This window comes from Rhipicephalus sanguineus, unplaced genomic scaffold, assembly GCF_013339695.2.
Source record: "Rhipicephalus sanguineus isolate Rsan-2018 unplaced genomic scaffold, BIME_Rsan_1.4 Seq12225, whole genome shotgun sequence".
In the NCBI taxonomy this organism is placed as follows: Eukaryota; Metazoa; Arthropoda; class Arachnida; order Ixodida; family Ixodidae; genus Rhipicephalus; species Rhipicephalus sanguineus.
The window spans coordinates 29,048-44,491 of record NW_023614516.1 but is presented as its reverse complement, the minus strand read 5'-3'; the positions used below and the strand labels follow the sequence as shown (position 1 = coordinate 44,491).

Below are 15,444 nucleotides of genomic sequence, written 5' to 3'. Positions count from 1 at the left end.
TCTGGGTTGTTTACCGACAGATCATGCCACTTTGTTTTGGTAACGGTTGGTTGTCAATTATTCCTTTCGCAAATTTTTATTACTAACCCCTGATAACTGCAGTTCTATGTAAAAGCCATTACGTAGCATCTATGGTAAGCTACAACTACATACACTCTTTACCAAATATCCCGATTAGACGTTACGAGGCAGTTGAAACACAACATTTAAACGCATGTCAACTATTGAGGGATCACCAACAGATATGTCGTGGTAGAAGGGCGAGGTAGCCACACTCCGTAGCAGCAAAAGAACCATACGACATCTGAAGCAATGCAGGAACATTTATTAATTTTAAGTGGCAGCCGGTGTCAGATGTTCAGTTCTTACTCAAATCTGCTCATACGAAGAACAACTGCACTCATTTCGCCGTTCCGCTTCGGGTGCCCCGTGCTCTTCGTCGCAGGCTCCTCGCGCCTCCAGATGCAGAGTGCCTCCCACTCTTCATGAGGGCCGCGTCGATGGCGTCGCCGCCCTTCTGGACTCCACTCTCTGGCACCACCGCCTCTGTGGACTGGCCTAGTTCGACGACGGTCTCGCTTGTCTTCTCGTCGATGTCGAGCGTGGCATTGTTCGTTACGGCGGGAGAAGTCGCGTTCGGGTTGGGGAGCGAAACGAAATCGACCAGCCCGCCTCCGCGGCCCCCAGCTTCGGTCGAGGCGAAGCGAGGGCTCCGTCTGTCGCTGCACGACGGACTCCCCGTCGACCATTTCGCGCTGACCCCGGCGGGCTCTGACGACCGTGACAAGGACGCCTGTGGCACAGCCGAGGATGCCGCACACGACGACCAACGACAGGGATGACCAGGCTGAAACGCCGGCGTCTACTTCTGCGCTCGTCGTGGCCGGGAGTGGCGAAGTAGAACCTGGTGGGCTCCAAGATCCCTCCTGGGCTCGGCGCGAGTCGCCACAGAGGGAGTCGGTATGGGTATGGCGCCGACGGAGACCCCACTGGAAGGCCCAACGGGCCGCCAGGCGCCATGAGTGATGGTCCTTGAAACGTCATTTCGAACCGGTTCAGACGTAATGGGGGCGTCCGGCGCCTGTCGCGTATGAGCTACGACGCCACTCAGAAATCAACTTCAACTTCTTCTTCTGCCAGCCCATTTGCTTTGCAATGAAAGAAGAAGGCAAATAGATCTGTCAAAACGGCAAGTAGAAGTTACTTTCACCACACTACGCTGCAGAATTCCGAAGTTGAATTATTATTTACACAAAGCTGGACTCAGCGCGTCTCCGTTATGTCAGTTTTGCGGTGAAATAGAGACAATAGAGCATTTCTTTTTTATTCTGTCACCGGTATGCTAATCAGCGAAAAAGATGCCTCGTCGCTCCCCTTCAAAAGTTAGGATTACAAATCAATGTTCCGGAATTTTTATCTTTTGGTGGCATTACATTAGGTTATAGCCACAGGGAGGTCCACTCTGCAGTGTTTGCTTACATACAGGAAACCAAAAGATTACCATGCTAGTTTATATTGGCTTATTTTCAGTACTAATTCCAACCGATGTTACATCCGTCAAACTTCACACCTGATAGACTGACTGTGTGCTATGCAGAATTTTCATGTATTAGCTCTGTTTTTTTTATCTATTTCAGTAAAAAATTACAACGTTTATCTTTAGCCTCAAGTATTTACCTCAAAATCCTGCCACCCGGTTCTTGGCCCATCCCCCTTTGTGGGTAAGCGCCACTAGGAAGAGGTCATCATCATCATCATCATCATGTCGCCTGCTGATCAGTATAGACAGAAGTATACAAAAAAAAAACACACACATATAAGCCCACAGTTCTACTTGATGCCGCTTACGGCAGAGCTCTCGCATAAATTGTCGGCGAAGCGGCAAACTAACCGAGATGCGGCCAAACTTGGAAAAAATTCAGAGAACGAATATTTTTCATTTCTTAACAAATATGGCACATGTGTCCTCAAGAGAATGTATATATTTTTTTTACTGTCTTATAAGCGCAGCACTGTTTTCCAAGCCATTCTACATGCAGAACACTGGGCTTATGCGCTGTTATGTGCCAGAGTTCGAGCGTGCGCGCACGAACAAGTAATATTTGGACGGCCGAGCGGGTAGCGCGTGCGTGTTAGTCTTTTTGTATGCAAAATGAGTTATTGGGGGAGTTGGTTTTTCATGATTATAGAAACTGCGCTACAGTTACTGCGAAATACGAAGTTAGGAGGGAGGCATAAAACGAAGTGGACACTAAAAGCGCAAACTATCAACTGAATTTTATTGAACAAAACTTGAAGGTAAGAAGACATCCAGGAAAGGGAAAGAACGGTTTACGGAGAGGTAAGGGGGGGCGGCAATCTTGCTGAACCGTCTTCATGTGCTCCACGTGGGGTGATTGCGATGAGGTGATGGGGTGATTACGATTGCGAGAAGTGTCGAAGGCTGAAAGTTCGTTTTCGAGCGCGCTGATTCAATTGCTATCTGTGGCTTCTGATGAATTCGATTTCCGAGGCGGTTAGTAGAATGGAGCTTGTACTGACGCATGCGCTTTCCTGGTCCGAAATATGGAAGGCTTCCTAAATTTTGCCTGTAGCCTTATTCTTTGATTTGGCCAAAACTGTCGTTTTTTCTAACATTGGGCGGCACCCACACTCTATGCAGTGCATGGAAAGGTCGCCTGTAATCGCCGTCTGCTGGCATGCATAGCGATGCTCTTTGAGCCGTTCACTGAGGCATCTTCCTGATTGCCCAATGTATGCCTTGCCACATGTTAGCGGGATAGTATACACGATTCCTACTTCACATTGAACGTATCTAATAAGCATGACGTGTTCGGCATTCTTTCTTCGCTTCGGGGTCGTTTACTTTTTGGCACATTCCTTTTAACTTGACTGGAGCGGAGAATACGACATTCAGCTCCGTGCCTGGCTCCTACCTTCTTCAATTTGTGGGATGCTTCGTGAATGTATGAGACCAGGGGCGTAGCCAGAAATTTTTTTCGGGGGGAGGGGGTTCAACCATACGTTATGTATGTTCGTGCGTGAGTTTGTATGTGTGCGTGTGTATATATGCAAGGAAAACTGAAAAATTTCGGGAGGGGGGGGGGGTTTCAAAAGCCATCGCGTGGACAGAGTGGAAGAAAAATTGTGGAACACGAGCACCAACGTGGCTGCTATAGCGGGCGGACTAACATCCCTTCTGTATCCCTTCGATGTCTCGTTAAATAAAGGCCTTACGTACGCAAGACCGGCGTTGAATGGATGACTCGCGAAAAGCGCTCCGTTGTTTTCATACCGCGAAACTACCGTGGCGCCCCCAGCGGAGTATGCAGATGTCGGAGCACCTGTCGTGCGCACCGTTCCATAGAGGATTCCTAGAGGAGAAGGGGGAGCGTATGAGAGGAGAGAGAGGGGGGAGGGGACGGGCGCGCCGCTCCGTGGTGTAGAGGATTCTTAGAGGAGAGAGAGGGGGAGGGGACGCGCATGCGCAGTGGGGGGTGGACGCCCCAGAACGTGGGAGTGAGGGACACAGCCACGTCCATAAGCTGCTTCGCATCTAAAAACGACGCGAGGCCGGTGCTTGAACCGGCCCCGTCGCATATAATTGCTATCGCAATAAAATGATGGCTCCGTGGGATCTGATCCTATCAACGGGTGTCCAGTAAGACCACTAGCAAGGACGTGTACCCTGTGCCACGCACTGACGACACCCCTGATTCCGTACCTGGTGGGGAATATCTTTACAGCGTAGCTGCATTCATCTACCCCCAGCAGTTTTATCTCCGTGGACAACCAGTGGGCAGAAAACGCATGGGCAAAAGAAAAAAAAAAAAAAAAACGCGTCGTGCTCGGACGCTGCCTTTTAAGGGTGGAGATTCTAACTTTTATAGACGTTCTCGACGCCGCTTCTCGTATGCACTCAGAGTAAGCAACGAAGGTGCACTGTCGCCCTTTACCAAAGGGAATACGCGAGCGCGTGGCTTGCGCTCAGCGGCGGCAGTCTACAGCCTCAACAACCGACAAGTGAAGAATGCATGTGCACTTTTGGGGTCATCTGTTGGAAAACACAATAAGGAGTGATGGCCGTCCATGGCCTCCGAGATTGCACCGGCTTGTTTTTCTCCGGCCGTCCCCATCGCACGGAGTTTAATTTCAGAGGCGGGCGTGGCCCGCTCCTCCTCCACACCGCGGCGCGCACCACTGAGAGTCGGAATGGCTGCCGCGCTGTTGGCGCGGCTTGCGTGAGGCGAGGAAAAAATGATTTTGCGGGCCTCGTGGGCGGACCTCCTTCTTACCTTGGACTTTCTCAACGTCGAGCTATCGGAGTTGGACTATCGTCGCTGAGGCTTTCCCTCAGCTCCGCTATCCATTGGTGTTTGCGATAGTAAACCCACGTCTAAAATTTTTGAAACACCACCTCGACAGACCAGTCAATACAGGCTGCGCTTAAAAAAATCACGCTTTGCCACCTCACCGACCATTCGCCGTCACGGAAAACTATATTACCCCACTTTCACTAGATGGGCGCTCTCTTCATTTATCGCTGGTGCTAAGAGAGGTACACGACCAGAGGCACAAAAACGCCATTGTCAAAATCCAGAAGTTTGTTTTGCCGAAACATGTGCTAAGCTGCGCACCAAAAACAGAAAATCATCGCCTCTGCAGAGACACACATGCATGTCTCTGTCAAATTCCTTGTCGCATATTGTCACGCACGAAATCATAAAAGGCTGTGTCAACACAGCAGGTCTTCTATGCCACATTGTCCCTGGCGTCTCGTCGTTGTCTTCGTCGGAGAGTGACCGAATGCCTAGGATGTAATTGGGAATAGATTCTATCACTTTTGCCAGGGTACTGGGAATATATCTCCAAATCGAAACACCTGAGCAGCTGTGCTGAAGCGTCGTATTAGGTAGTGTCGTTGTCGTCACTGCTTTTCTTTCTTTTCTTATCCGACGCACGTCGTCACCTCATACCGAAGTCGCATCATTGCGGATTTCCAAAAAGATTAACGTATATTTTTGTTACAAGAAAATGTATGTTTAAAGATATTTACATGCAGAAGCAATGGCGGATGTCAGGCCGGATCCTGTCCATTTATCGCTTCGTCGTTGTCGACTTTTGTCTCTCACAGAGCGTCTCCCTCTACTGCCTTGTGCCACTAACTCACTACTGCATTGTGACACTACCATGTACGCCTTATCCGCACACTATGGCGTGTGCCTATAAGGCTCTTATATAGATTCGAGGCATTTTTTGTCACTGCCCCACTTTGCAAGCGACAAAACCTTTAAAATATTTATTGTTTTCATGCACTTGTTCCTAATATATTTAATATGTGGTATAAACGTTCCTTTCATGTCAAGCACGACTCCTAGAAATTTGTTTCGTTTTTACAGGCAGACGATGGCCATGAAGGACAATATCGGGATCGGGATGTAGGCCTCTCCTCCTGGAGAATAGGACGCAGGCGCTCTTTTGTGGGTTGAGGCTGAAGCTATTTTTTTCTGCCTATTTCGATACCTTATTGAGAGTAAGCTGAACAGGCCTCTCGCACATTGCAAGGCTGCATGATTTAAAGCCTATCTGGACATCACATACGTATGTCGAGAACATAGTGCGTGGTATATATAGACGCAAAGAATTCATTATTATTATAAAAAGCGTGCAGCTAAGCACACCATCCTGTCGTACTCCGGTTTCCTGGACAAGCGTTGCCGTGACAAAACGTTGCCTAGTTGAACACGGTGTTGTGCCAGAGCACCTGACCGAACGGGGAGGCGAATAAACACCTGCACTTCGTTGGAAGTCCAAGGCATCGCGGTCAGCGTCTACCCTTCGACCAAGAAAAGGGCCCGCACCTGCCACCTGGAAGCAGGGACTTAGCCCTGCATGCATTGTCTGAAATCCAGTCGTTTCAGCCAGCCACGTCGATTGACGCCAGTCGTTCTTGGAAGCTACCCTGCTACGGAAAGCAGCATTCCTGAGGACGATGGAAAGGCTGCTCCACACCTGCGGCCGGCGGATGGTCAGGGGACTAGAAGAACGTCAACACCTCCGGCCGGCGGATGGTCAGGGGACTAGAAGAACGTCAACACCTGCGGCCGGCGGATGGTCAGGAGACTAGAAGAACGTCAACACCTGGGACCAAAGAGCCACCCTGTCAACAATGGACTGGTCCCCTATTTAAGACCGGCCTGGTCCGTTGTTAGAGAGACGCCCCAGCCGACTTGGTCGTGCTGGCAGGCTCTGTCCTGCTATAACCTGCTATAACCTGCTATTACCTGCTATACCTGCTATAAACGTTGTTAAGTTTTGTAAACGTTTTGCCTCCTTGTCCTGCTCCTCAGCGATAAGTCCGATCTCCGGCATCATCGGCTCGCCAGCCTCCCGGCTTTCATCGTCACGAAACCCCCATTCTTAACAACGGAAAGTGCGGTTCGACAAGTAGCTCTCTGTCAAATTCAGCATTTTACCACGAATACCGAGTTCTGAGAGGTCTCTCAGTATTGCATATCTTCATGTAGTATCGTACGCCTTTTCCATGTCTAAAAACACAGAAAGAAAGAATTGTTTGTGGATGAAAGCGTCACGAATTTGTGTTTCAATCCGTATGAGGTGGTCAGTGGTGGACCGTCCCTCTCGAAAGCCACACTGATGTGGATCAAGCAGGCACTTCGATTCCAGAAAATGTATTAGTTGACGGTTTATCATTTTCCAAAACGCTTACAAAGGCAACTTGTCAGAGGTATTGGTCTGTAGCTCGAAACAGAGGATGGATCCTTGCTCTGTTTCAAGATAGGAACTACAATAGCCTCTTTCCAGGAGGTAGGAATTACGTCGGAAATCCATACGGCATTGTAGAGGGAAAGGTGAGTTTTCCGTGTTTCGGGAGGTAGGTGTACCAGCATTTCATATACTAAAGGTCAGAACCTGGGGAGGATTTGTTGCAGCAGTTTAGTGATGCCTGCAACTCAGCCATGCAGAAAGGTTTATTGTAATCTTCGTATTTTGTACACTTGTGTTCTAGTTTCTGTTCTATTCTTGACCTATAGCGTTGGAAATTTTCAGAATAGTTCAAAGAGCAGGAGACGTGTTCGAAGTGGGCGCCCAAGAAATTTGCTCGGTCATTCAACGTGTCGCTTTGCATATTAGTCAAATGAAGCGGGTGCGTTTCTCGTCCTTGTACCCTATTAACCCTGTTCCAGCCTAAGCCTTCGTCTGTATACAAGTTGATTCCTGACAGGAACTTTTGCCAACTCTCTCTTCGTGCCTGCCGGTGTGTACCCCTTCCTTGGGATTTATATTTTTAAAATTCCTTAGGTTCTCCGCTGTCGGAGAATCCCGAAGCAACCGCCACGCTTTGTTTTGCTTGTTCTGCGCTTTTATGCACTCATCGTTCCACCAGGGAACACGTCGTTTAGAGCCTGAGCTGATCGATTCGGGAATACATTGAGAAGCAGCATCAATCAGACGACTGTAATATACTTCACAGCATCTTCTATTGTAAGACCGGACATCTCAGCTCACGTCACGTGAGTAACGGTTCGGAACGGTTCCCAATCGGCTGAGTAGAGCTTCCACCGAGGAGCCTGTGGAAGAAGGTTGTTTTGGTACGGCGCAGTGAAGATTATCGCGAAATGGTCACTTCCATAAGGGTTTTTAAGAACATTCTATTTAAAATAGGTTAAAAGTAACGGGCGATGAAATGGTATGATCTATGGAGGAGTATGAGTTGTTTGCGAGGCCAAAATATGTGGGCTCCTTCGCATTAAAAAGACATAGGTTAGAGGAAAAAAGGAGCTCTTCAATAAGACGTCATCGAGCGTCGCAGCGAGAATCGCCCCAAAGAATATTGTGTGCATTAAAATTCATAAGAAGCAAGTAGGGCTCTGGGAGCTCATCTATTAATGATTCTAGCTCCGTTTTGTGGAGCTGGCGATGAGGTAGTATGTACAGTGAGTCTATTTAAAAGGACGGCTCGGATGGCAACTGCCTCAAGGGATAATTGTAGTGTTAGATGAGTACACGCTATACTTCTGTTTACTATGATGGCTACGCCACCAGATGACGCCACGGCATCATCGCGGTCCCTTTTGGAAAATGACATATTGGCGTAAAAAGTAAAGTATGTGTGGATTTTATGTGTGCCTCCTGTACACACAGCACTATTGGATTATATTCGTGGAGGAGCTCTGGTATGTTGTCAAGGTTCCTATGAAGACCCCTTATGTTCCATTGTATTATTTGTGGATCCATATTGCACATGAAATGGTGCTGTGTGTACTGTAAGAAAATGAGTGTTCACGTGTTATTCTCTCTTTCAGGAGACAGGACCGCCGACCGGCCCCGTGATCAGTTGTTTTGCTTTCTTGGCACAGTAATGGGAGCCGCGCCGTTCATTAGGCACCAGAGGTGCCGACGTCGTGTCCATTGCCTCTTGCGAGGCACTGGATGCCCGCGCAAAAAAGATGAGGCCTTGAGACTTGACGACCCTGGAGTCACAAGGCTCTATTCGCAAGTTGGCAGAGAAGCCTGAACTACTTTCCCCTTAGGAGCAGGTGACACAGCCGACGGTCTACTCAAGACGGGCCGAGCAAGTGGTGGAGGTCGATGCGACGCTGGCCCCTGACGCGCCGCATCCGCATAAGTTTCTCTAAAAGGATGTTTTCTCTCACTTTCAAAGAAATAACGTCATTTTCTGTCTTCCACGCAACACAGGACCGTGAGTATACGGGCTGGTCATCACCGCAGTTGACACTGTCAGCTGCAGCTTCGCATTTATCTGACATGTGGTCTGCAGAGGCACACCTGGCACACATGGGTTGTCATTTGGATGTTACAAAGTTGTGTCCGTACTTTTGGCAGTTGAAATATCTTCGTGTATTGGGAATATATGGGCGGACTCTTAGTTTCGTGTAGCCTGTATCTATGGCCTCTGGTAGTTCGCTTGATCCGAATGTTATTATTATGTGGTTCGTTGGTTGCTCTACGTTGTCCCTTCTTATTTTGATTCTTTGTACGTTGACAACATTCTGTTGTTTCCATCCATCAAGAAGCTTTTGTTTGCACAATGATTCACTATTGTGCCCTATAGTGTACGCTACTGATCTTCCTGTATATGTATTTATGTATGTTCCCTTGATGCTCCTATAGATTGCTACCAACTGTATGCTTTGAATTTTTCTTTGCTTTCTCCCCCCCCCCCCCACTGTAATGCCATGTGGCGTTGTGGGTATGGCATAAATAAAAATAAAAGAGCTCAGGTTCGGAGAAGTTCAAGATACGACACCACGAACGGTGTTCGTGGACCTGTTTGGGGTGACTGTGACAGGGATGCTTCCGAATGATGTAAGCTTGGAGAGGCTTTAGTACTGTTTTCTCTTTTTGAGCTCTAGGAGTAGATCGCCACTGGCCATTTTAGTCGCCTTGTAACCTGGTTCTGGTTTTCCGTAAGGCTTTTCGCCACCAGAAATGGTGAAACGGTTTTGGCTTTCTCGTCTGACTGCTCGCTGTGGACAACGTGGTACTTTGGAAAATGTTCATACGTCTTGGAAAAAAATTGCAGGGATGCTTCGATGCGGACCCTTTTCAGCGTACGATCGGTTTTGGAAAAGGATGAACTTAACATGGCATGCGTTTATGCTTCGGCGATGGTGCCAACCGCCCACCACCGAGCCTAACAAGGGAACACGGCATGAAATGTGCGAAGCCAAGTCTGCTAGCGCCAGCCGTACACCACCGCTATAACCATATATGATCAGCGAAGACTGGTCACCCACACAGGGTTAACCCTTGTTGCCAGGAAAAACGGATGTAAACAGAACTGAGGAGAAGACAGGAAAGATGAAAAGTGAGAAACAAAGGTGAAGGTGTAGTGAGAGAGAGAGAGGAAAGGGCGAATGCCGGTTTCTCTTGGGTGGGTCATCCCAGGGGTGCCGTCTACGTGAAGCTGGGGCCAAAGAGGAGTGTTGCCTCTGCCCGGGAGCCTTAGGGGTCCAAACACCCGGCTTCGGCTCAACCCCTAGGATCCCCTTTTTCCCTAACACGACTCAGCCACGCACGGCGAGGCGTGGGAGGGGCCAAACCCCCCTTAGCTAGGGTCCGTGGTGTCGCTACACACCAAACGCCTGCTTGCGCAGACGTCCCTGCGGGGAAGAGGAACGTTGTGTTGGACAAGCCGACGCAGGGAAAGAGGTGAGTGGCGCCCCCGCAAAAGGGGCACCACTCACCTCTGCATTATCCAGAAGTACGCTGTGCATTATCCACAAGGGTTCCTGCCCATATATGGGCTTTCGAGCATGCTCCACCGCGACATTGATCCACTCTGCCAAGATTGTGGCGCTGAATTTCGTTCATTAGATCACACGCTCTGGCAGAGTCCTGCGCTACAGGATTTTAACCAAGTAGAATAGTGGACAAAGGCCATCAGAGGCCCCAGACAAGACACCCAGATTCTGGCTCTCCAGAGGGCCCGTAAAGGAGCGCGGAGGCATGACCCCTCTCCCGTGACATGGGACTGCCCAACGACTGAGTAGGGACCCACCTTGCTTCTGAGGACATCAACAAAGTTGCTTACTGTGACAACTACTACTACTACTACTGCTACTACTACGTCTATTCTTACCGTGCAGCAAAGAATGAAGGTCTTCAGGAGGAAATTCTTCAGATATTACAAGCATTTTGAAAACGACACAGAAAAATTTTTAATCCTATCAGATCACATTCGCACAAAGAACACAGCAAGCACATGAAGCCTTCAAAGTATAACACAAACTCCTTTAAGCATTCATTTGGCGCATCGGCTAGTGACACGCCGAACAAATTACCCATTCACGTTGTATTCCATAAGAATATTGAAGCCTTTGAGGATCCATTGTTGAGCGGAACAACCTTTGTTCCTAATGCCACTTGTAAATGAACTAAGAATTAATATGTTCAAATGTACCTGCGTGCTCTGCTCTGCTCTGCTGAGTTGTGTTGTACTGTGTGTGTAGAATGTTAGATTTTTCTCGCTTTTTCTAGCTTTATTTCTTTAGATTTTTTTGAGTTAGTATTGGTTTTTATTGAAGGAGTTTTTTCTTTCATGAACAGTCTGCTGCAACCTCTGTACCCATTATAACAAAGTCTCAGTGCAAGTGCAAAGTATTGTGGTGACAGCTGCAGAGTCGCACCTTTCCCTCTCTTCAGCTTCTCCATGTGATTTACCTTTCTCTCTACCCCTCCTCTTCGTGGAAATATTGCTAAATAAATGTCAAATCATAATCATGTCATGTCTATCATAGTCATGTCAGTTCCTTAAGCACCCTCCTCCACTATCACTTCGTACGCTATTATGGAGTGAGTAGCACCGGAAGATCGCCTTGTGCAGCTCCAAGCATGTTATCCAGGAGGACATTTTATGTTCGCCTGAGGGTTGCGGAGGGCTGTCGTATGTAGTGGTGTCCTCCCTCTATGCCTTTGCCGCTTTGCTTTCAAGCGGAAAAAAAAAGTTTAGCTATCGTCGCCACGACCAACACTCTCTTACAAAACCTTCCGTCATGCTGGCTTGCGCACAACAAATTTCCAGTGTGAACGAAGTGCCGCGGCAGTGTTGTGGCCACAGGACGTTCACAGCCGCACATGACCAAACAGAACAAGCTGCCCTTGTAACCCAGCCTAATTTTGTGATTGACTTATCGGTGATGCGCGAAGCGCGTTGAAGTGCGTAAATCTATGCCATCGCGGGCCAATTGCGCAGGTGCACAGTGTGCGTTTAGCATAGAATCGGGTACAGTCCCCTATGGCTGAATATACTACACAGGCATAGCAAAGAAAATTACCGATGTTTCAATTGCTTTATAAACAAAGCCAGGGGTTTTAATGGTGAATATGACAGAAAAAAATCAGGATAATAAATACAACAGCACCGTCAGCTGAATACGCCAAAATAGACATTCCGGTAGGCATGTAGCAAATAAACTCCATTGAACCTCTAGATTGTCCGGAATGCTGGTGAAAAGCTCCCATCGGGGTTCGAAAATAATTAGGCAAACAAGAACAGTAAATTGAGGACAGTTGAGATACAGTGTATATAAAAACAAACAGATGCCTCTTTGTTTTCAAATGAGGAGTTGCCGACAAGCATTGCAAAATTAATTATCATTTTACCTTCCCAATAAACGAAACAATTCGTGTAGACTGCCGAGGTCGCTCTGTGTAATGATATATGGTGAGATGTTCGTCTATGTAACAGTGTCGACGGAAATGTGCTCGTGCATTTCATCGGATGCTTTCTTCATGTGTGTTGAATTATAAATACTGGGAATCATGATGTAGACATGCGTAAGGCAGTAGTGATAGCGTAGCGTAAAAAGCCATGTACGGAAGTAGGAAGCAATAAGGTAAAACTATTTCGCACAAGCTTCTCTTTCACAACCACCTATGACACTCCGTGATTGGTTGAAATCTTCCGAGGCGCGCCCAATGCGCTTGTCACAGAATACAAGTGAAGGCATGACAACGTCATTATACTGAACAGAGGGTTAAGGCGTTGAATGAAACAAACTCTTTCGAAATAGCTAATAATCATACTATTCCGCAAGGAACGGAATATGGCTGCCTATCGATTGTTCTGGCAGTGTGTGCTCGATGCTCGCGGTGAGAGTATTTATTTGCGTATAATTATTTTACGCATAGTCTTTTCGTCGAAGAAGGGAATTCGGTGCCATTTTCAGTTTTATAGGGTTTAAGGTCTGAAAGCAGCTCAGACTATGAGACACGCCGCAGTGGAGGGCTCCGGGTAATTTCGACTACCTGAGGTTCTTGAACGTGTACTGATTTCGCACAGTATGCGGGGCTCTACCAGATGGCCTCCATCCAAACGCATCCGCCGTGGCAGTGAACAAACCCGCGTCTTCCGGCTCAGCAGCCGAGCATCGTAAGTACAAAGCCGCCGCGGCGGCTTCAGGGCCATTTTCTGTTCCGCTTATGCATGGAGGCAATCACGGGCTCAGTAACTCAGTATGCCCGCCGCTTACTTATGAATTTCACTTCACCGCGTTTTGTAGTTCGCGGTCTTAGCTTCATTGACAGGCGAACTTTGCGCGACAAGAAAATTTTTATCAATCAGGGAGCGCTATTGGTGCATGCGGAATAAGAACGTAACGAATTAGTGTTAAGCAATGCGGTTGGACCGTTGTTTGTAGACTACTGTGTGATGGAAGTGCTTTCAGCAGGGGCAAGCCATTTGCGGCGAAGGCTCCACGTCCACCCACGGAGACCAGGTGCAGTCGTGGTGTTGCGGATGACCCCGCGCTCGTCCACTTCCGCGTTCGAAGGACGAGGAGATAAGATCAGTCGGTAGGTTGCCAGTTTTTTTAGCAAACCGTCCCGCAACTGAAAAAAAAAAAAACGTTAGCCCTTTATTGCACGGAACACATTCATTCTTGCGAAGGCGTCACTATGGCCGCATGCAGTGTTCTTTATTGTTTCCGGCTTCCAGGAGAACCGTGGCGTTTTCAGTATTTTGTATGCTAGATTGATCCTTTAGCTGTTATCTGTTATTTGGCTGAACACTGCTTGTTCACATTGCTTTTGTAGTCGGTAAGTGGTGCCACAATAAATTCAATTACAATGGCTATAGGAAGTGAGTGTGAGAGTCTAATGGTGGAAACGTAAAAGAAGAAAAAAATATCAGGGGAAAGTTTGCCATTGAGTGTTTGTCTTATACTGCATGTTTGTCTTATACTGCATGCAGAGCTTTCTTGAGAGCTTCCAAATGGGCTAATAACATTTTTGTTGGAACCACAGATGTAAACACAGATGCAAGGGCATATCCGTAGTGAGATATACATATACATGCCACGTACGTTGTGAGGATTCGCAGTGAGCTCGCTTTACCACGTATTGCGTGCTTGTCATGCGACATAATTTATTGACACGTGAACGTTCAGCAACCTAAAGGGCGAGCGTCGGAGAACGGCGGTTGCGATGCAGCCAGAAGCCAGCCAGGGGTGTAGCCAGGGGGGGGGGGGTTGGGGGGGGTTCAAACCCCCCCGAAATTTTTCAGTTTTTCTTGCGTATATATACACGCGCACACACAAACGCACGCACGAACATACATAAAGTATGGTTGAACCCTCCCCGAAAAAAATTTCTGGCTACGCCCCTGAAGCCAGCCCAGCGCAAGCTTTAGGTCGCGTGGCTGCTACTAACACTACGATTGCTTTATTCGACTGCTTCGTCACCGTGCTCTCTAATTCATTTCATAAACCCCTAAGGAACAGCGTTGCCATTCTAGAGACTAAAGCCATTGACAGCATGGAGATTATAAGAGGGCTTGATGCGACTGGCTGGCATGATTTATTCACAACGACGAAGTAAGTGTTCGCATGGTTTCAAGGAACGAAAGCTCTCGCATACTGTCAAGATTCTCGTCGCTTAGAATTGTAGACATAGCGCGCCAGTAGAATCGCTGACACACGCAAATGTAGGTCTTGAGACCGACGGGAAAACTAAAAACCGAAAACAGATACAAAAAAAAAACATGGGCTGACGATCACGAAAAGCAAATTCTTTATTATGCAGGTACTCCGAAGGAATGATGACGCAATTAGCTCCTCTTTTTTCAAAACAGGATAACCGTCGTATTTCCTGCAGTGACCGGGAATGCGGCTGTGTGAAGCCAGATGACCTCACAGCTGCCTGGTCTTTTCTTATACGTACGTCGATGCAGCGCCCAGATTGAACAACGCAAACTTTGGTACGAGCAAACGGGATCATGTCCACTTACAGGAAGTCATCGCAGCACAACATTACGCACACAGTGTATATCGTGCAATAAGCGTAGTGTACATGATCCCACTGATCCCGTTCTCTCAATCAAAACAGTGAACTGACCAATTATGACGCTTGTACTTACCTCAGGCTGAGAGGACGCCAGATTGTTAAGCTCGCACGGGTCGTTGAAGATGTCGAAGACAAAGACGTCCTCGCACGGATCGAAATTGACCGTTGGCTCGCCGCTGGCGCTGCACGCAATCGTTGCCTCTTGGCGCCAGTTGGGTCTAGGCGGAGACCAGAAGCGTGGGTCCGAGTGGATGGTCGCTTCGTGCACTGCTTTCCATGCGTCGGATGACACCATCAGGGCATCCAGGTCGAGGCCTCCGGGGGGATCTCCTTCCGGGAGAGGCACTCGGTTATTCAGGTACGGTTCACAGGGATCCTCAGAACGGTTTACCAGCTTGTACCTGGCATAATGGAATTTTGCAGGAGACATTAAGGGCTTATTCGTTACTGCAGTGCTAATCACGCTATCACAAATGTCTAACAGTATGAACGCTACAAAAAGCTGTTTGCCGCTAGGACTTCAAATCTCTCATTTCACACAACCACCTGTCTCCCTATAGGTTATTGAATTCCTGTAAATAATGATGTATTAAACATGTTCTATAGCCTAAGTCA

General features: G+C 47.9%; 1 protein-coding gene across 1 annotated transcript in view; it reads right to left on the bottom strand.

Annotated features, from left to right (window-relative positions):
* Nucleotides 1–400: 400 nt before the first annotated feature.
* LOC119376481 (arylsulfatase B-like) overlaps nt 401–15,444 on the bottom strand; it is a gene marked incomplete at its 5' end in the record, with an annotated part of 34,859 nt that continues 19,815 nt past the window's right edge. The window contains 2 exons of the mRNA XM_037646292.1: nt 401–793; nt 14,903–15,230. Of these exons, the coding sequence (XP_037502220.1) occupies nt 401–793; nt 14,903–15,230 (721 nt within the window). The remainder of the gene's footprint in view (nt 794–14,902; nt 15,231–15,444) is intronic.